Source organism: Leucoraja erinacea, chromosome 36 (genome assembly GCF_028641065.1).
Source record: "Leucoraja erinacea ecotype New England chromosome 36, Leri_hhj_1, whole genome shotgun sequence".
NCBI classification, from domain to species: domain Eukaryota; kingdom Metazoa; phylum Chordata; class Chondrichthyes; order Rajiformes; family Rajidae; genus Leucoraja; species Leucoraja erinaceus.
This window is the reverse complement of record NC_073412.1, coordinates 68,220-89,827: the sequence shown is the minus strand read 5'-3', so window position 1 is coordinate 89,827 and position 21,608 is coordinate 68,220. Positions and strand designations below refer to the sequence as shown.

The 21,608-nt window shown below is 41.4% G+C and overlaps 1 protein-coding gene across 2 annotated transcripts in view; it reads right to left on the bottom strand.

Annotated features, from left to right (window-relative positions):
* Positions 1 to 21,608, bottom strand: part of otud7a (OTU deubiquitinase 7A) — a 43,628-nt gene that overhangs the window by 8,490 nt on the left and 13,530 nt on the right. For both annotated transcript variants that reach the window (XM_055662814.1, XM_055662815.1), the window contains exons 4-11: positions 19,216 to 19,434; positions 16,516 to 16,617; positions 16,301 to 16,428; positions 14,901 to 15,013; positions 12,081 to 12,208; positions 10,798 to 10,947; positions 1,386 to 1,497; positions 1,001 to 1,085 (exon numbers count right to left, since the gene is read on the bottom strand). In XM_055662814.1, coding sequence (XP_055518789.1) covers positions 1,001 to 1,085; positions 1,386 to 1,497; positions 10,798 to 10,947; positions 12,081 to 12,208; positions 14,901 to 15,013; positions 16,301 to 16,428; positions 16,516 to 16,617; positions 19,216 to 19,434 — 1,037 coding nt within the window. The remainder of the gene's footprint in view (positions 1 to 1,000; positions 1,086 to 1,385; positions 1,498 to 10,797; positions 10,948 to 12,080; positions 12,209 to 14,900; positions 15,014 to 16,300; positions 16,429 to 16,515; positions 16,618 to 19,215; positions 19,435 to 21,608) is intronic.

The window sequence follows — 21,608 nt, the reverse complement described above, 5'->3', positions numbered from 1 at the left end:
GCAGATAAGACCAAGATGTGGAGTTGTGGACCGTGAGGAAAGTTGTCAAAGTATACAGTGCAGAATTGGGTGGGAAACTGGCAGATGGAATTTAATCCAAGCAAGCGTGAGGTGTTGCATTTTAAGAGGCTGAATGTAAGAGGAAAATATACAGTTAATAACATGACCGTTAACAGCATTGATTACAGAGGGTTCTTGGGGTCCAAGTTCATAGCTCCCGGTAAAAGCAACACAAATAGATAAAGTAGTACAGAAGGCATATGCTATGCTTGCCTTCATCAGTCAGGGGATTGTGTAGAAGAGTCAGAAAGCCAAGTTGCAGCTTTATAAGACTTCAGCTAGGCTGCATTTAGAGTACTGGTGGCTCCTTTACATGAACGATGTGGAGGCTTTGGAGAGGTCACACGACAGATTTACCAGAATGTTGGCTGGATATGTGCGAACTAAATATAAAGGGAGGCTGGACAAATTTGGATTGTTTTCCCTGGTCAGAGGTTGACGATAAAATATTATAAAAGATATTATAAAATTATGAATGGCATAAATAGGGCAGACGATCAGAACCTTTGGTACAGAACAGAAACGTCAGAGACTAGAGGGCATAGTTGAGGTGAGGGACAAAGTTTAGATGAGATGGATGCAGCCAGGGATGGTGATGAAGGCAGATAGGACAGCAGCATTTAAGAGATCTTTGGATAGGGACACGAATCGGCAGGGAATGGAGGGATATGGATTGCATGCAGGCAGATAAGGGTTGATCCTGGCATGATGTTCACACAGATGTGTATAGGGTGTGTTCCTGTGCTGTACTGTTCTATGTTCTAAGGTATTTAAAGCTTTCTTACAATACCGTAAGGCTAATTTACAATGTAATTCATGACAATCTTTCACATAGAGCCAAGATATCTTTTCCACTGAATCACTGGAGCAATGGTCCATATGTCGATTATATCACAGCACGATCCTTTGGTGCTTCTCGTACAAGGTTGCAGGGAATTACCCTGGTTTCAGCAGGAATACAAATCCAGGACACATTCATGTAGCTGTGCAGTAGGTGAAGTTTCGCTTCCAGGGAGAGGATCAAACTGGAATAGAAGAATGCAGAGTGACAAAAGAATCAACACAGAAAACAAACAAACTTAAACAGCTTCAGTGATAAATGTAGTAACCTTGATTGCGAAATGAAATTATACAAACCCAAACAATCTGGATGTCACCAGATGAAGCTGAAAGTCAGTGTTCACAATTTGCAAATGAAAAGACACTGCACTTACTGCTTGGATTTCAGAGCATGAATTAATACTTTTGCCTGGAGGAGTTCATTAACTGATCTATCGTACTAAAAGGGATAAAAGTTAATATGGCAATGAACCACACCCACTTACTTAGCCAGTTTGATATTGTCGTTGTCATCCTTTCCCCATTCCCAATCCTTGGGATCCGTTGCAAAGTGCAAAGGTAGCAGTTTGTGTTCTGAATCAGTCAAAGGAATTGCAGCTAAATGACAGAGAGCACATTAAATAAAAGGGAAAATGAAAACAATTAGCATCCAAGGCAAGGTGTCCAGAATGACAATTATATTTCATGCTGTACATTTTCCTTTGCAAACTTAGTGACATTAAAACATTAAGAAACATTAAAATTCCAATCACGTAGGTCGAATCCGGAGAATACGGAACATGAATGCGCAAAGTATAAGGAATAAAGTGGACGAGCTTGAGGCTCAGTTAGAAACGGGCAACTATGATGTTGTGGGAATTACTGAGACATGGCTGCAAGAGGGCCAGGGCTGGGAACCGAATATTCAATGGTATACCTCCTATCGAAAAATCAGACAGGTGGGCAGAGGGGGTGGGGTTGCTCTGTTGGTGAGGAATGAAATTCAGTCCCTTGCAAGGGGTGACATTGAAACAGGAAATGTGGAGTCAGTATGGATAGAACTAAGGAACTGTCAGGGTAAAAAATACCCTAATGGGACTAATCTACATGCCCCCCAAACAGTAGCCTGGACATACGGTGCAAGTTGAATCAGGAGTTAAAATTGGCATGTAGCAAAAGTAATGCTGTGGTCGTTATGGGAGATTTCAACATGCAGGTAGACTGGGAAAATCAGGTTGGTACTGGACCTTAAGGGGTTGGACAGGCTAGATGCAGGAAGATTGTTCCCGATGTTGGGGAAGTCCAGAACAAGGGGTCACAGTTTAAGAATAAAGGGGAAATCCTTTAGGACCGAGATGAGAAAAAAAATATTTACACAGAGAGTGGTGAATCTCTGGAACTCTCTGCCACAGAAGGTAGTTGAGGCCAGTTAATTGGCTATATTTAAGAGGGAGTTAGATGTGGCCCTTGTGGCTAAAGGGATCAGGGGGTTTGGAGAGAAGGCAGGTACAGGATACCGAGTTGGATGATCAGCCATGATCATATTGAATGGCGGTGCAGGCTCGAAGGGCTGAATGGCCTACCCCTGCACATATTTTCTATGTTTCTATGACCCCAAGAAAGGGACTACACTCTACAGAGTGCCTTCATGATTGATTCTTAGAACAGCTTGTATTAGAGCCTACCAGGGAGAAGTGAATTCTAGATTTAGTGTTATGTAAGGAACCGGATTTGATAAAGGACCTCGAGGTTAATGAGCCTTTAGGAGGCAGTGACCATTACATGGTAAGGTTTAATCTACAATTGTAGAGGGTAGATCGGAGGTGTCAGTGTTGCAGGTGAATAAAGGGGACTATGGGGCCATGAGGGAGGAGCTGGCCAAAGTTGACTGGAAAGATACACTAGCAGGTGTGACAGTGGAACAAAAATGGCAGGTATTTCTAGGAATAATACAGAAGGTGCAAGATCAGTTCATTCCTAGGAGGAAGAAAGATTCCAAGGGGAGAAAGGGACGACCAAGGGACATCAGGGACAGTATTAAAATTAAAGCGAAGAAGTACAGCATAGAAAAGATGAGCGGGAAGCTAGAGGATTGGGTAATGTTAAAGAACAATAGAAGATAACCAAAAATACAATACGGGGAGAAAAGATGAGGTACGAAGGTAAGCTAGCCAAGAATATAAAGCAGGAGAGTAAAAGCTTCTAGAAGAAAAAATTAGTTAAGACCAAAGTTAGACCCTTGAAGACTGAAAAAGGTGAATTTATTATGGGGAACAAGGAAATGGCAGATGAGTTGAACAGGTACTTTGGATCTGTCTTCACTAAGGAGGACACAAACAATCTTCTTGATATAGTAGTGGCCAGAGGATCTGGGTTGACGGAGGAACTGAAGGAAATCCACATTAGGCAGGAAATGGTGTTGGATAGACCGATGGGACTGACGGCTGATAAATCCCCAGGGCCAGATGGTTTGCATCCCAGGGTACTTAAGCAAGTGGTTCTAGAAATCGTGGATGCATTGGTGATAATTTTCCAATGTTCTATAGACTCAGGATCAGTTCCTGTGGTTTGGAGGGTAGCTAATGTTATCCCACTTTTTTTTTAAAAAGGTGGGAGAGAGAAAACAGGGAATTATAGACCAGTTAGCCTGACATTGGTGGTGGGGAAGATGCTGGAGTCAATTATAAAAGATGAAATAGCCGAACATTTGGATAGCAGTAACAGGATCGGTCCGAGTCTGCGGGAATAAAGCGTCAACACCAGAGAGATGAACCCAGATGGTAATGAACTTGGGTTGTACACCATTTATGCAACCAACATCGATAAGCCTACAACCAGCCAAGGCAAGGACTTTCGAACTAAACTAATGATAAATGAACAGCTAATCGATATGTGTATTGACACGGCAGGAGATTGCTCGGTCATGAGCAAAGACCTGTACGAAACAAAGTTCCCACAGATACCATTGTTTGAGAGTAAGGCTAAGCTGAGAACCTACTCGGGCAAAGTTTTGGAGACATGTAGACAAATGAACTGTAAAGTTCAGCATAATGGTCAGTCAGTAACACTGCCCATCATAGTGGCCAGCTACAGAAATAAACCAACCCTCCTTGGAAAGGATTGGCTGAGTAGAATAGAGTTAGACTAGAAGAACATTTTCCACGTCGATTTGTCCAAATCACGTCTTGAAAACGTCATGAGGAAACATGCAGAGATTTCTGCCGACAGTAACACGGGAATAACAGGGTGCTCTGCACACATTCGACTTAAGCAAGATGTGAGACCTGTGCATTGTTGACCAAGACCTGTACTATATGCACTAAAGCAACAAGTGGAGGAAGAACACGACAGGTTAGAGCAGAATGGAGTATTCGCGAAGACAGACCAGAGTAACTGTGCAATGCCAATTGTGGCTTTACCCAAGGCCCACAAAACTGTTTGACTTTGTGGTGACGACAAAGTCACAATCAACCAAGCCGTTGATGACGAACAATATCTGTTACTAACCTCGCAAGATCTGTACGCAGAGCTTAGTCTTCAGGAGCAAGAGTCTTCACTAAACTGGATTTGTCTCACGCCTACGCCCAACTCAATGTCGACAAGGAAAGTCAGCAGTACTTGACTATCAACAGAATAAGGGCTTGTAGTCATATACAAAGCTGCCCTATGGTGTGAAACCCTCCCTGAAAATCTTCCAGTCTGTCATGGACACAATGTTACAAGCCATTCTGCACTGTGTGTGCAGCCAGGATGACCTATTGATATTCACAGAGGGCATGGTAGAATATCTTGAAATCCTTGAGCAAGTTCTCACACGACTGAACTGCCACAATGTCAAACTGCGACAAAGTAAATGTGCATTTGCGCAGTCAGAGATAGTCTACCTTGAACTCACTACCTGAAGCCTTTCCATTATCGATGCCATGAATTATCTTGTGAGCAGGGATGCATTTCGCCCTGTGAAGGCGAAAGTTGAAACAATAGTGAATGCTCCAAAACACAACAATGTGTCAAGAGCTACGATCATTCCTGGCGATGGTGCAGTTCTATACACAATTCCTTCCAGATTTAGCAACTGTGCTAAAGCCACTTCATCATCTGCTACAAAAAGATGTGAAATGGACGTGGGGAAAGGAACAGCAACGTGCATATGACATCTGCAAGGAAAACTTGACAAGTGACAAACTCCTTGTTCACTACGATACAACACGCGAGATGAAACTTGCTTGTGATGCTTCAAGTTATGGTGTAGGTGCAGTGATCTCCCAAGTAATGAATGATGGACAGGAAAAGCCATTGCGTTTGCATCCCGCACCCTCCATCACCGAGTGAACGCAATTATGCACAGATAGAAAAGGAAGCACTCAGCATAGTGTTCGGAATCAAGAAATTCCATCAGTTTCTTCTCGGCAGACCATTCACCCTGGTGACTGATCACGAACCACTACTAGTGATTCTTGGTCCCAAGTCAGCTATACCTTCCATGGCGGCATCAAGGATGCAGAACCGGGCAATTTTGCTGTCCCAGTATGACTACAAGGTTGAGTAGAGAAGCTCCAAGTGCAACGCAGTTGCAGATGCGTTGTCCCTGTTGCCCCATGAGAACTCTGGCAGGGGAAGCGAGAACTCAATCTACACACTGCAAGTTGTAGATGAAGACTTTCCAGAGACTGCAACAAACATTGCAGCAGAAACAGAAAAAGACACTGTGCTGAAGTGGGTCTATGAACAGGCATTGAACGGTTGGACTGAAATCGATAGTGGATTGAACTCAGAGCTGAAGCCTTTCCATTATCGACGCCATGAATTATCATGTGAGCAGGGATGCATTAAGTGGGGTTACAGAGTGGTTGTACCAGAGTCTTTGAGAAACAAAATTATGAATGAACTTCATGCCAAACATCCTGGCATAGTAAGCATGAAGTCAATTGCCAGAAGTTGTGTGTATTGGCCTGGTATTGACAGTGACATCGAGCCACTGGTGAGCAAATGTAGCGTCTGTCAAAATTGCCGGAGTAAACCACCAAAAACACCACTGCAACCCTGGTCATGGCCAAGTAGACCTTTTCAGAGAGTTCATGTAGATTTTTGTGAAAAGGGTAATGATCACTTTCTGGTACTAGTAGATAGTATTTCCAAATGGATTGAGGTTAAGCATATGGGGTCAAGCACTACTACTGAGGGTACCATAGATGAGTTGAGATCAATTTTTGCATGCCATGATTTACCGGAAGATGGGCCTCAGTTTCGTTCAGAATGATTCAAAGAGTTCATGCAGCGGAATGATGTAAAACACACACTTGTTTCCCCATACCACCCAGTCTCCAACATGACGACGGAAAGGTCTGTTAGAATTGTCAAAGATGCTCTCAAGAAACAGGTTTTGCAGGGTAGTTCAAAGCTCAGCATGAAACATCGTTTGGCTAGTTTCTTGCTTAAGTACAGAACCACACAACGGTTATTCACCTGCAGAACTGTTGATGAAGAGAAGGCTAAGAATACAGTAACGTCTGGTCTTGAGAGTTGAGCAAAAACAGTTAAGTCAAAAACGCCATTTTGACTCCCACAAAAAGGAGAGCTACTTCAAGCCAGATGAGCAGGTTCATGTTCTCAGTCCTCCCAACAAGTCCAGTCGAGACAAATGGGATGTTGGGAAAATAGTGGAAGTGCACGGAACAAAAATATACTTAGTTGAAGTTGGAGATAGGATCAAAAGTGTTCATTTTGATCAAATGATTCCAGCCAAAGATGAAACAAAAACTGTGCATGAAGTCCTAATCCCTGAGTTTTTAATCTGAAAGTGAGTTGGAAGAGACCACTGTGATTGAAACAAAGTTCAGTTAGTACAGACAATGAAACAGATTCCTCTGGTGAAAGTCAGGGAGCTAAAACAGAGCCAAACAAGCCAACAGTTGAGTCAACACCTAAACCTGTTACACCTGTTACTGTTGGACAATCAGGCAGGATCCGTAAACCAGTAGTCAGATTAGGTTTGTAAGTTAAGTAACTCACTGTATAAGTAAAACGAAAATGCGTAAAATTGCAAAATAAATATTATGTTTATCATTTAAGATTTCATAAATACTGCTTAAATCAAGTATCACAACAACAAAATTGTAACTACTTAGATTTAATACTTTAAAAAAGGAGAACAGTGTAATGTATTCATACATATTCATGTATATGTTAATAAGCTGGTGTTGTATATAAGCAGGGAATGTTGGGTAATAAAACTCTCGTGATCCAGGCAACCTGCGTGTAAGTTGTTATTCATTCTGCCGTTCGGAATTTAACAATTTCCTTCTCATTTCTAAATTCCTCCCTTGTCGCCTTCCTGGATGTTACCCCCAAAATATCCTCTGCAAGTACTGCTGTGATGTTTTCGCCATCCTTTTTTACAATGTCTCAGATATCACTAACTGTACCACATCTACCCATCAACAGCAATTTGCTCTGAAGATGGAATAAACTTTAATCCACTAATGTAAGTTCGAAATGCTGGTTTTTAGACTGATGCATGCATGCACTTCTCCAAGTAATGATAAATGGTTCAAATAAAATTTCTGATTTGCGAGCATATAAAACACAAATGAAACGTTACATAAAGTACACCAGCAGATGGCAATGAGAACCACATCGTCCTAAAATTATGATAAACTGTGGGTGGGGCTCTGATGTTTCCTTAGCTCTACTGACATTTTCATTGGATTAGATTTTTCAGACTTACAGGCACAAATATAATGTTTTATAATTAAATTTGTTGTCAACACCATAGATAATTTCCTCATAACACACAAACGCTCGTATTCAATCACCTCCATAAACAGTCCAATTATCTCGTCAGCCACCAAAACAGCAAAATAATATGATACCAAAACAAGAGGTTTGATGCATCTTTAGTTACGAAAAGGCATAAAAGACCATCATATAAAATCTGAAACACACACCTGGGCTTCCAAAGCTCTGAGCTCGATTTCAAGATCCGATTTCCCCTCATCTCTGTCTGGATCTCAGTGCAGGAACCCAGCATCCTCACACTGGTGACTCTAGGAACACTCCACTTTAAACCCCTAAACATATCCAGTGCTCGGTCCCACCTCTGCTTTGCACTGCCATTTTCATCGCTACATACACCAACATTATCTCCCCCTCCAGACTACCCGAATCAACTAGCTTTCTAAAACATCATCTTGTCAGGCACCCATGCTATGGAATAATCCAAATTGATTTTCTCAGCTCAGACAACATTAACCATATGCTCTAAACGTCCAGAAAAAAGCACAAGGAAACAATTGTTGAATTATTAGCAGGACAGGACAGGATCAACCTATTGCAGCATGGAGTGGACTAGATAACAGGAACAGCAGAGTGTTCAAGCAAACTGGGAATGCTGGCTATGAGGGCAAAACCACCATCAGCCCACCATCAGCCACGGGATGGAGAAACCGATGGGCTCAGCTCCAATAACTTTCATATGTTAACATTTCTGGGAATATCGTGCTTGGGTTTAAGGACAGTAGCACAGATCCAGAAAGTACCAGCCACTGTTTTTCAGATTTTTAATGTTCTTGTTTACATTACTTATTAGTTTGTTGCAATACCTGTTAGTAAATCATACAGGTTCCTGTATAGAACTATGACGTGCTTATCTACTTGAGACTTGAAGTTGAAGCACAATTTCCTCTCCATCCCACACACATATTGCCAGTTTCACCCGCATCTTTTCTCAGCAACGTGCCTGTTGTGCTTTCAGTTCTCACCATTTGATTGAGAGGCCAGAATGTCTCTCACTAAATATACCCCGGCAACTCTACCCCTGGCTGCGAGGCGCTCCAAATCCAGCTCAAATCGCAGCGCGGCCCGCGACTGCAATGGGGAGTGGCGCTGGGAACGCAAATGTCATGGAGCGCTGACCTTTCTCCACTGGATTTGTATTCACACGATTTAAAAAAAGAATTAAAGTTTCATTATAATACAGGACCCTTAAGTGAAGTAGCAATGATTCTCTGGGATAGGTGATTCAAGCCTTTAAGAGACTAAAATGCAGACGTCTATCATCCTGGGGTTATAAGTGAAGTAGGGGAAGGTGATCTTATTAAAACATTACACACATCTCAGGTGGCTCACAGGTTTGATGCATGGATAATATTTCTCTGGCTGTGGTGTTGAAAACTAGTGGTCAGTCTCAAAATAAGTGTTAACCACTCGGGACAGAGGTGAGGGAATCTCTTTACCCAGAGAGTGAGATTTACTCAACAGGATTGTGAAATTTTCTTGCCGAGTACATTCAATGAGTGGAATGAGTGATATTTGAATTTTAAAGGACATGAAATGTGGAAACATGTTGTTGATTAACCATCAGCCATATTCTCATTGCATGTTTGAGCAAATGTGAGTAAATGAATGACCAGTTTAGGGTACACAAAAATGCTGGAGAAACTCAGCGGGTGCAGCAGCATCTATGAAGCGAAGGAAATAGGTAACGTTTCGGGCCGAAACCCTTCCTCAGACTGTTGGGGGTGGGGGGGGGGGGAGAAGAAAGGAAAAAGGAGGAGGAGGAACCCGAGGGCTGAGGGAGACATAGCAAGAGGAGGAGACAGCAAGGGCTAACAAAATTGGGAGAATTCACTGTTCATGCCCCCAGGATGCAGACTCCCCAAGCGAAATATGAGGTGCTGTTCCACCAATTTCCGGTGTTGCTCGCTCTGGCCATGGAGGAGACCCAGGACAGAGAGGTCGGATTCGGAATGGGAGGGGGAGTTGAAGTGCTGAGCCACCGGGAGGTCAGGTTGGTTATTGCAGACCGAGCGGAGGTGTTCGGAGGTTAAACATAGCAAATAGGTGCAGGAGTAGGCCATTCGGCCCTTCGAGCCTGCACCGCCATTCAATATGATCATGGCTGATCATCGAACTCAGTATACTGTACCTGCCTTCTCTCCATACCCCCAGATCCCTTTTGCCACAAGGGCCACATCTAACTCGCTCTTAAATATAGCCAATGAACCAGCCTCAACTACCTTCTGTGACAGAGAATTCCAGATTCACCACTCTCTGTGTGAAAAATGTTTTTCTCATCTCGGTCCTAAAAGACTTTCCCCTTATCCTTAAACTGTGACCCCTTGTTCTGGACTTCCCCAACATCGGGAACAATCTTCCTGCATCTAGCCTGTCCAACCCCTTAAGAATTTTGTAAGTTTCAATAAGATCCCACCTCAATCTTCTAAATTCTACCGAGTACAAGCCAAGTCTATCCAGTCTTTCTTCATATGAAAGTCCTGCCATCCCAGGAATCAGTCTGGTGAACTTTCTTTGTTCTCCCTCTATGGCAAGAATGTCTTTCCTCAGATTAGGAGACCAAAACTGTACACAATACTCCAGGTGTGGTCTCACCAAGGCCCTGTACAACTACAGTACAACCTCCCTTCTCCTACACTCAAATCCTTTTGTTATGAATGCTAACATACCATTCACTGCCTGCTGCACCTGCATGCCTACTTTCAATGACTGGTGTACCATGACCTGCATGCCTACTTTCAATGACTGGTGTACCATGACCCCCGTTCTCGTTGCATCTCCCCTTTTCCTAATCGGCCACCATTCAGATAATAGTCTACTTTCCTGTTCTTGCCACCAAAGTGGATAACCTCACATTTATCCACGTTATACTCCACATTATATTCCTTGTGCATAGTTATAATGTTTAATTATTTGTATCATTTGTTTTCGGCAAAGTTGAATTAACATCTATATTTGGTGCTGAACTAAGAATTGCTTCAACATTCAAGATTAATTTGAAAGTGGAGTGTCTGCCCAAATGGTTAAAACATTTATCAGTGATCTCCCGTTGTGAAATTGTCCTGTAATCTTGTAGCCAGTCAGTTGGGCTGGATCGTGTATTAGACAAGCAAGCACAAGTACCTTGTTCCCTTTGTTGGTCATTCTGTTCCATGGACACAAGTGCAGAGAAGTGGGCTTGATCGTAGGCTAAGACTAAAGGTGAACAGTGGCATCTATTCGGAGGTACTTCCAGAGGTAAATAAATTCCTCCAAAAGGTATTGGTGCAAATGCTGCAAAAAGAAAAATCATTTTGTCAGCACACTGCAAAAATGTTAATTGAAATACAGATGAAGCTCAACCAGTAAACAGTTCTTCACAATATTCTAATGCATGACATCACTGAAACATTCACTTGACATTCTTGATTGGCCTGTATGCGTTTTCTAGTGATGTTTAGGTAGTCTTTCTACTTCAAATTATAATATCATTTGCTGCATTCCATAACAGAAGCCTAAAGTACCATTTGAAAGCTGGAAAGAGTCCAAAATATTATATTGAGATAATGATTTCTAAATCACTGAAGTGCAGGCATTCCAGTTTCAAATTACTGCTTTGGTCTCTGTGCCTAAAGTGGTTTCAAATTAAGAATGTTTAAAATAATTGGCTTGAGATATTGGTTTTGATAGTTTCTATAGTTCTACAGATCATATAGTTTAAAATCCAAGTAAAATAGCAGTGTAATATTCAGGTGTGTTTAATTGTCATTATTCACTGGGAATAAAATAATGAAATTCGAGCGAAGATGGATAAAATGCTGGAGTAACTCAACGGGACAGGCAGCATCTCATGTTTCGGATCAAGAGCCTTCTTCAGACTGGGCTGCGATGCACCGGCAATCTTCTACCAATGAAATGGGAATGTCCACAACCTACCAGACAGTAAGGACCGAGTCCCATTCCATGTATCCTGCTGCATATCATTGCCTTAATCCTCCAACTCCAGATCCATGTACAGATTAGATTAGTCGCAAAATTATTGAATCTGTGCTTCTAAATTCCAACATGTTGCACTTCAGCTCATCTAATGTTAACATTCTTTAATCTTTGACATTATTGATTCCTTTGAAACGATGCTTTAAATGTCAGGCTTTAATAGAGCAGATGCTTGATGACAAAGCAGGCCAGACACAAAATGCTGGAGTAACTCAGCGGGTAAGGCAGCACCTATGGAGAGAAGGAGTTGGTGACATTTCAGGTCGAGACTCTTCTTCAGACTGATGTCAGGGGAGGGATGAAGATAGAATGTCGGGACTTGTGTCCTTTCTCAGAGCTGCCTCCAGGAACACTGTTACCAGAAAAAATGACATTGAACAAATAAAACAGAAACAAGTCTATTGTGGTGAGAATAAAGAAGTCAGACTAACCTTCACCTCCTGAATCCCTCAACATTGTATCCGCAACAACAACAATTGGCCTTCGTAATACATGAGCAAGAACAAACACATGGAACTCCTCCAAACCTTCATAAACCGGGTCCTCAGCATTATCAACACTGTGAAGGAAAATATCCAGCTGTAATTCACTACAACATCCAATGATCTCTGGACATGGGCTTTCTCTGTAATTGCTCCAGTCAAGATGTTGTTGCTGGTGAATGCAACACTTCCCATCTCCAAAATCAGTGTCAGCATTAAGCAGCCCACGTTACACGTGTTACAGCTAGATGCAAGGGGACTCTAGCAAATCCTCTCAATCAACCCTGTACCATCCTATCTTATTTCCCACATGTCCATTATTGTTCACTGTTACATGGTCGATCTGTATTTATGAGGATATGCTTTGGGACAGCTCAACGTCATTTCACACAGAACCTTTGCAGCTCGAATAGAGGTAATTTTGCTTCTTATGGAACTGAGCAGGGTTTGAAGCCAATCCCAGAGGTAAGTAGACAGCACCAACCTAATACTCCACCTAATGCACAACACATTTTAAACTATTTTTCTACAAGCAATCTGTACTAATAGCAGGCAGTTTCAAATATTATATGTAAAACATGTGATTAAATAATTCTCTGACCCAGGGCCAGGCCTTGAAATGAATACTATGTCTAGTAGCACTAAACCTCTACGTAAAAGATACTTAATAAAACAAACCTGTACACCTGAGTGGTGTCAGAACCTGTATATCCTTGTCAGAGTAGCGTGCTTTAAGTTGATATGCTTGAAGTACTGGCATACCCAGCTGAAGCTCCTTCCATCCTGAAGGTGAGATATCTCAATCCGGCAGCTCTTTTCTTTTGCCTCCCATCCCTCTCTCAACATCTGGCAGGTAGAAAGAAAGTAAGGCAACCTGACCAAAAGCATTTGTGCTACTCAACCCTAAGGTGCAGAACAACAAGGAAGTGCAGTCCTGGGCAAATAGAGGATAAAGTGTGGACCAGGGAGATAGAGAGAGTGTGGTCCAGGGAAATAAAGTGTGGTCCAGAGAGATAAAGGAAAGAATGGTCTAGGGAGATAGAGGAGAGAGTGGTCCAGGGAGATAGAGAGAGAGATAGAGAGAGAGAGAGTGTGGTCTAGGGAGATAGAGGAGAGTGTGGTCCAGAGAGATAGAGAGAGCGAGAGAGAGAGAGAGAGTGTGGTCTAGGGAGATAGAGGAGAGAGGGAGATAGAGAGAGAGAGAGAGAGTGGTCTAGGGAGATAGAGGAGAGTGTGGTCCAGAGAGATAGAGAGTGGTCTAGGGAGATAGAGGAGAGTGTGGTCCAGGGAGATAGAGAGAGAGTGGTCCAGGGAGATAGAGAGTGGTCTAGGGAGATAGAGAGTGGTCTAGGGAGATAGAGGAGAGAGTGGTCCAGGGAGATAGAGAGAGAGAGAGAGAGGGAGAGAGAGAGAGAGAGAGAGAGAGAGAGAGAGAGAGAGAGAGAGAGAGTGGAGAGAGAGAGAGAGAGAGAGAGAGAGAGAGACCTGGAGCAGCTCAACCTCCAATTGCCTTCCACAACCTTACCCCAAGAATATTGAAGGTGTGTGCCTGTCACAAATTGTGGGAGGAAACAGGGAACACCAAAACTTCACTAATAATGCACCAATTTTTATACACTTGTTCCAGCTAATATTCCTTGACATTTTACCAGAACATAATGTGTGGTGTATTAAACTAAGTAAACTAAAATAAGATTTTACCCCGAGTTAAATTTGAGGCAGGTTGTAATCCTACAATGAAGAACAGGAGGTAAGTTCAATGAGTGAACAGGCGTGTGATATCTAGAAGATTATACTTAGCTGACAGGTGGTCCTCTACCTACAGTATTTCATACGACACACAAGGCTGCCATTTGACTGGCTGGTTTTATACTGGTTCACAGCACACCATTTCCATCGGCCCTATTCAGCTGCAACTCATTCATTCTCACGCCCAACAAGTAACCCACCAGCACAAGGTTTGACACGACCAGAGCACCCAAGCACCATGTCAACAGGTGAACTCACACATTCCACAGAGATCCAAGGTCACTGTGGACGCTGGATGCTGGGGCTGTGATCACCAACCTGAGGATCTGCTAGTCATGTTAAATGCTGATGCACTAATCAAGGAAATATCGTTCTAGATCTTCCTTTAGTAGAATCTAATCATTCCTGTTATACAAACAATCCAAATCAACTCTGTATTAGATAGTCAGATACAGAAAAAGAGAGGAGTTAAGCTGTATCTCTTTGTAGAAACAAAGAACTGCAGATGCTGGTTAATACACAAAAGGACACAAATTGCTGGATTAACTCAGCAGGCCAGGCAGCGTCTCAGGAGAACATGGATAGGTGACGTTTCGGTTTGAGACCTTTCCTCACACTGATTTTGGGGGGGGTGAGAAGAAAATTGGAAAAGAGGCAGGACAAAACGTGGCAGGTGAAAGGTCGGCACAGGCGGGGGGGGGGGGGGGGGGGGGAAGGAAGGTGTGAATGACAGATTTGAAGAAATGTAAAGCCAAAGAGGGGAAAGTGGCAAGATGTAGAGGGGGGGGGAGGAGAGAGAGAGAGAGATAGTGAGTGGAGGGGAAAAAAAATAATCACAGTTAATGCCATTGTAAAAAGATTGAACAAAATAAAATGTTTTCGTTCCCTATATTTAAACAAAGGATTTGAAATAAAAAGGATTATTAATTGGGTTAAGAAGTAACAATATTTGGAACTTATTGCAACCACATACATGCTTAAACTTGTATGCACACAAAGCTATCAAAACAGCCCACTTACCCCCCACAGGTGCCTGTACTCTTACTGTAGTGTGTTCGGGGCTCACTGGAAGCAAGTTTAAGTAGCTCATTCCACTCTCGCTCCCATTCCTCTTCAGTGTAAACTAAACCAGACTAGATTGTCAAATGAGATATAATCAGTTCATTCAAATTTGATGCCACATTTTAAAGATATTTACAAAATTCAAATTCCAAGTTCTTAGAAAAGCAATAATAACAGATATATTATATCCCATGTTGAAAGTTACTAAGAACCACTATTAGCACCATCCATTCAATTGATGTGGGAAAGAGACTTTGCAGAGACCACTGAAGCAGCTTGTGCAAGACTGTTATTACAGTAGAAGGTACACACACGATGTATCCATGGAAAATCCGACACTTTATGCAATGTATGTATTGAGTGGACAAAGGTCGGCAATCTTAAGATCTTGTAGAATTTGGCTAAGAACTCAGCCATACAATAAAATCCATTACTTAACACCTAGCACAGGTTGGGCCACAGTTTATATTGCTGTTGTGAGTGCTCAGATTCCTGTCTGTCTGGGTGGCCATTAACACATTAGTAGACTGGACATAAGTAAAGTCATAGTGTGGACATAGTTTTAGAGCTATAACTGCAACTCCCTTCGAGAGAGCATCCCTCCACTTGTGGGAAGCAGCAATAACTAACTTTGATTACACCCTAATCTTAATGAGAAGCAAAAATAATCTAGGGAACCAAAGACCAGTGAGCCTCATGTCAGTCGAAAAGAAACTAATAAGATTTACTTGCATTTGGAAGAAAATAGAATAATTTGGGATAGTCAGCATGGCTTCATCAAGTAATCTAATTTGATTCAGTATTTTGAAGTAATGAAAGTGATCAATAATGGTAGAGCAGCGGATGCCGTCAACATGAATTTTAGTAAAGCATTGCTGAAAGTTCCTCAAGGTAGACTGATCCAGATGAGTAAGATATATTGGTTGGTCTAACCAGGTTTCTGTAATGGCTAAAATATCCTAGTCACACATACCAATCATTGCCCCAAGTAAATCTGCCATACCCGTCAGGCGTCTTGTATTAAAAAAAGCACGATTTAAATCAAGTCCTTCCTTGCTCCTTTCTTCTGCTTATTCTGTTGACTAAACTTAATGTCGTCACCCTCCATACCAAATTCCAGCCTCCCCACCTGCCATGGTGCTGTCTTGGATCCAACCTCCCTGCCAATCTAGTTCAGTATATGGGGTGCGTGTGCATGTGTGTACAGCCTCGAGTAGAACATTCTAATGATTCACTGAAGTCTGGCTGAAGAAATGTCTTTGGTCGTCAACGTCCAACTTTCTGGTTTGGGGTTGCACACAACATTCTTTCTAACACTACAAAGCGAAAGCCAACGGAGATATTGATAGTGCACCTACCTCCTTATTTTGCTGTGTTTGCTGCCACTTCCATCTCCTCTTCAGTGCATCTTTTTCTGGGCCATTTTTCATCATTGCATAAAGAGCTTTTCGAAGCATCAGGTCTCTATCATGGAAACCCCACATGCCTTTAACACAAGCAAGAGCTTGTTCGAGTCAAACTTTTTTTAAAAAAGCAATAAAATATACAGAACGTAGTGTGGGGCATGTGTTACCTAGAGAAGCTGCATGCAGGAGGCAGTTCCCATCTCCTGTTGTTGCTAATGGTAAAAGACGTTTGCAGCTCGAACAAACAACTGACCACCAGTTTAGTCGGCCTGTAAAAAGCAAGTGGAACAATGTTGGTTGCACGAGCAACCAAATTTTAATCAGTGGCATTTTGTGAATATTCAACTTTTCATTTCAGTTGTTTACCGTCAGATATTTGTGGTAGCAATATTAATTGGCAGAGACAATAAAAATGTCTGAAAGTCTCAGTTCAAGGGTAGCAGTTGGTAGAATCCAGTGGGAGCCTGCAAATGAGGATCTGAAGGCTGCCACTGGGCCTCTGTGGGAGAGACCATGGTCTAGGGCAGGGTTCAGCAACCTACAATGCGACCCGTAACCCAAAATCATCCGGGGCGGGATGGGGGCAGGACTCATGTGCACACGTGGTAGATGTGGCCTGCCATCCGCTTACAGACACGCGTCCCGGCTCCCATGCAGAACAAGGTTGCCGACCCCTGGTCTAGGGGATTGCCAATAGTGCAGACTTAAGGGCTGATCCTTCTGTGGAAACTTTTTGAATTTACCATTTTTGAACTGTACGGCAGGTAAATACCAAATTTATGCTAACGTACTGATATCCTTATAAATCAAAGGACTTTTATTACTATGTGGTGTCACATGAATATCCATAAATATTTACAAACATCATGACTGGTATATTTTGAACAAAAATAAAGCATTCAGATATTAAAACATCAAAGAATCATAATCCATAATAGAACCTTTATTGGCATGTCAGATCAATATTGTATTCCTGAAGGAGCAATGACAAAGTTCAGTTTGTAACAAATACAATTCTGACATTTTATTTCCTCTCTTTAAAGCACCAATTCCTAATGGAGAATTGGTCCACAGCTAGAAGAAATGATATCTCATTTAAAAGCTATCACAATGAACATCAGTCGGTTATTTTACTACAAGGACAAAATGCCATTGTTCATCCAACATCTGCATAAGCTCTTCAGCAGGGATCGTGGACAGTAAGCGACATGTCTGAATCTGACTGATTTCCACTATACTCCATGTCCAGGCCAGATGGTAAAATATAGAATTTCATTTCTACTGAGGCAGCTAGCTAACCAAGTTCTGGGTAATAAGCTTGGAGTAATCATTGGTGATATACTTACTATTGGTGTCTTTCTTGAACAAACTATTCAGGAATCTATCCAATTTGAACTAATATGCTATTGTTCAACAAAACATTTGAAAATAAGGATGCAGCATTTGTCTTATAACCGAAGCACTTATGATACCATCACTGTTATGACCACTGTGTGACCAATTTTCTCTAATTAAACATTTCTCATTTCATTTCTTATCTATCAACCTTTATCCATTAATTGAATTGATGGTCAAAGGAATGGACGTGTTTTACAAAAAAAAAATTACTAGCTTTCTTTCAATTAAAATCTATGAGTAAGCTGACAAATAAATGTCCTCAGGGTGTTCCAAACTCATCTCTCATTATTTTCAATTCTATCCTTTGTAAAACAGTCTTTAAACAGTGTTCAATTCCCAGACTCATGCACTCCAAAATGGTGCCTGGTTACACATACTTATTTACATACAGTCGTTAGCTGATAGCCAATGACAAGAACAGGAAACTGGGTCTATTTTTTTCTCAAAAATATACCACATTCATACAATTTGCCACAAACCATTCTACAGAAAAGACTCACAAATTAAAGTTGCCTTGCCAAATTAAAGTTGCCTTGTGTTGTATATAATTAAGTCTAATCTTGACCACTTCCTGTTTGCGCTTTATATTGATTTAAGAAAAAACGCTACAATGTACGGCTATGATTTTTCGTCATCTTACTCAGAGTCCCCCTCCGCTCATCAGGAGCCGAGTATTTTTCCCATCAATGAAAAATAAAAGAGTTAGTGTTTAAAAAATGTTGAGATTCTCTCTCCTGTCAATCACGCCATTGGGAGGGGGGTGAGGGTCTATAAAACCCAGAAGTGTGGACGTGGCTCATTCTCTCAAGATGGAGGAGGGAGAGGTCATGACTCGCTGTCTTTAGTGGCCTTGCACCCTGCTTGAAATGATATGAAACTGCACTTAAATTTGGTGGCCTTGTACCCTGCTTGAAGTGGTAAGAAACTGCACTTGAATTTGGTGGACTTGCACCCTGCTTGAAATGGAATTTCAAGGAATAGCAGTGAGACAACTGCCAGCCCACCAGCCATGAGTGAGCGAGCTGCCAGCACAACAGGTTGGAGTGACTGAGCCGCAAGCCCAAGAATCCATTTGGCCCACAATGTCCATACTAGCCCTCTGGAAACCAAACCCTTCAGCCCACAACACCCATACTAGCACTGCAGAAAGCCGCCCCCCCCCCCCCCCCCACACTGGCCACCAATATTGGAATTGGTGGAGAGGTGGAATATTGTGTTGGGGACCAGCCCACCCGTGAGATGTTGGGACCCAACGGGTCCCACTTAGTCTCGTTAACTATATTATCTAATCTTATAATAACTGCAAATTTTAACATACATATCCAGAATATGATTCTGCATCATTTGTGTGTATGGTAAACAGGTATGATCACTACAACTTATAATCATCATTTATATACCAGAAATCACCTGCACTCATGTCATCTGATAGTAAATCTCAAAACACTCAATTTGAGGGATTTTCTCACCTGCCTCTTCCAAGGCTACCATTGTCGACTGTTCAATCAAATCCCTTTCAATAAAGCTTCGAAAATCTTCACTGTAGACATTTAAATCAGGCAGCTGGAATGTATAAATGGGCATCTCTAAAGGAAACTGTTCACTACTGCATTCATTTGCCACGTGTGAGCGAACCAGAGACACAATGGCTGAACTTGCATGAGATATTCCTCGTGAGAGGCGCTTTTCTATATTGAATGGGAAAAGACAATAAATTATTATAACATACCAAAAGTACAAATTCTGATTGGCTAGGAAAGGCCCGCAATTAGCAACCGGCTTATAGTGTAAAGGACCATTCATAAAAGCACATCTCAATTAGATAGGATGATTCAAAACCATGCCGCTGAGAACTGATGATGAAGCTGAATTTTAGTAAAAAATATAAGAAGATATTAAATTGGCTTCTGGGCTAGCTTACAGCTTATATTTAGTCTCAAATTAGGCTTGCCTCAGGTTGCGGTGTGTGTGAGATAATAAATCCTATAACAGTTGTCAAAGTGACAGGCTGATTGGCTAGGAGAAGGCCCAAATCTTTAAAGTGAGATGCAAAACCAAATGACTTGTTTAGGATGTAATAAAGCAGACCATTCATAAAACAGAGGAAGCAGCAAAAGAGCTAGGGGTGGTCATTTGGAGATAAAAACAAATGGACAATGATATCACCAAAAAAAAAGGTTTGATGTGATGCATTCTGTGGAAACCTTTTCCAGTACCTCTGACCATGACTAATGTCTGTGGACATAAGGGGTAAAAAACCCGTTTATGTTTCTGTTGTCAAGCACAGTCAAGTGTCTGTGTCAGTCATTGACTGGAATTCTCGCTCCCTTCCATCGGCCGATGTTAAGTAAAGTTTTGAACTGGTCTACCAAACAGTTGTGTGGTGTCTGTTTATTAAGAAGCGAACCTGGTTTAGTAGTTAAGATAAGTAGCTTTTTCACTGACATAGAAAACGGTTATTGTTTTCAACAGGCAGGTCAGACATTAATGGCAAATGGATCTTCAGGTTGGTGCTTTTAAATCAATTATCTGCAGTTGAGTCTAAAATCCAGTGCATTGGCAGATGCCAGGAATCATTGTAGTCACAGATGAAATCTAGGATCACAGATTTTAATCCATTTGAAAATGAAGTGCCACTCGTGGATCATTATTCTTTACAGGACCACCATTCATTAAGGTGTTCTAAAGAGCTACTTGCAAGGGTTTAGAAACACCAATGCAGGTCATGACAGAAATTAACTATTTTGTCGGTCTTCACAGATGCTGCCTGATCTGCTATGCTTTCCCAGCAGCTTTTGGTTTTATTATAGATTTCCAACAGTTCTTTTGCAATTTGTGTACTGCACATTTCTGAGTGAATTAAATACTTATTCAAAGGAGCAATTTAATTCTTGAAAATAACTTAAAATATTCACTGATTTAGAGTTGAACAATCATAAAAACATTTAGTTTAAATCTATATAAAGATAGTGCAAAGTTCTGTGGGAATAGAATGAAGGGTTTTAGGATAAACAATACTCTAATTAATTTTTGCTAATAATTCTAATATTTAAGAGTTTTAATTCCTAAGTAATTTGAAGACATGCAGTATCTTCAAGGTCAAGATTTGCTGTTACAATTTCCCAGCCTGCAACATGGCCATACTCACTGGGTATCCAGCAATAGACTCACTCTTCAAAATGCAGCAATTTCTTGAAATTTGTGTTTTGGGGATATGGACATCCCTGAAAAGGGCTGCATTTATTATGCTTTTCCAATTGCCTTCAACTGAGTGTCTTGCTAGGATACTTTAGATGACTTTGAGGATTAACTACATTAGTAGTTTGGAGACGCACGCAGGCCAGATACCAATACCAGGATGGTAGATTTCCTGCCTTGAAGTTACAGCAGAATGTAACTATGATTAATAATTCACAAATTACTAATTTTACAAATTCCAGATTATTAACTGATTTTAAATTCCTGGCGAGATACTAACTCAGTTCTAATTATGGGTTGAATATTTGTCTATAAAATAAACTGTTGTGCTGCCACCATGTTTAGTTGAGTATGATTATTAGGATGTAAAGTGGATAAATTAAGTTATCCATTGCTCTGAAAATTGAACTGTTTCCATTCTCACATGCAGCTGATTTCCTGAATATTTCCTATATTTTCTCGATTGATGTTGAGTTGTATTACTCTGCATTTCCAAACAAGATTACAACAATGTTCACCTTATACTTTGCTCATGATGCATGTTTCAGCTTCCCTGGGTAACCTTGTTTAAATTATTTCAAGATATGCACAAAATGTTATGGCGCCCAGATGAAGAGCCAGTGCTGAGCAACCGACCACAATACAACATAGAACTGAACGTTTA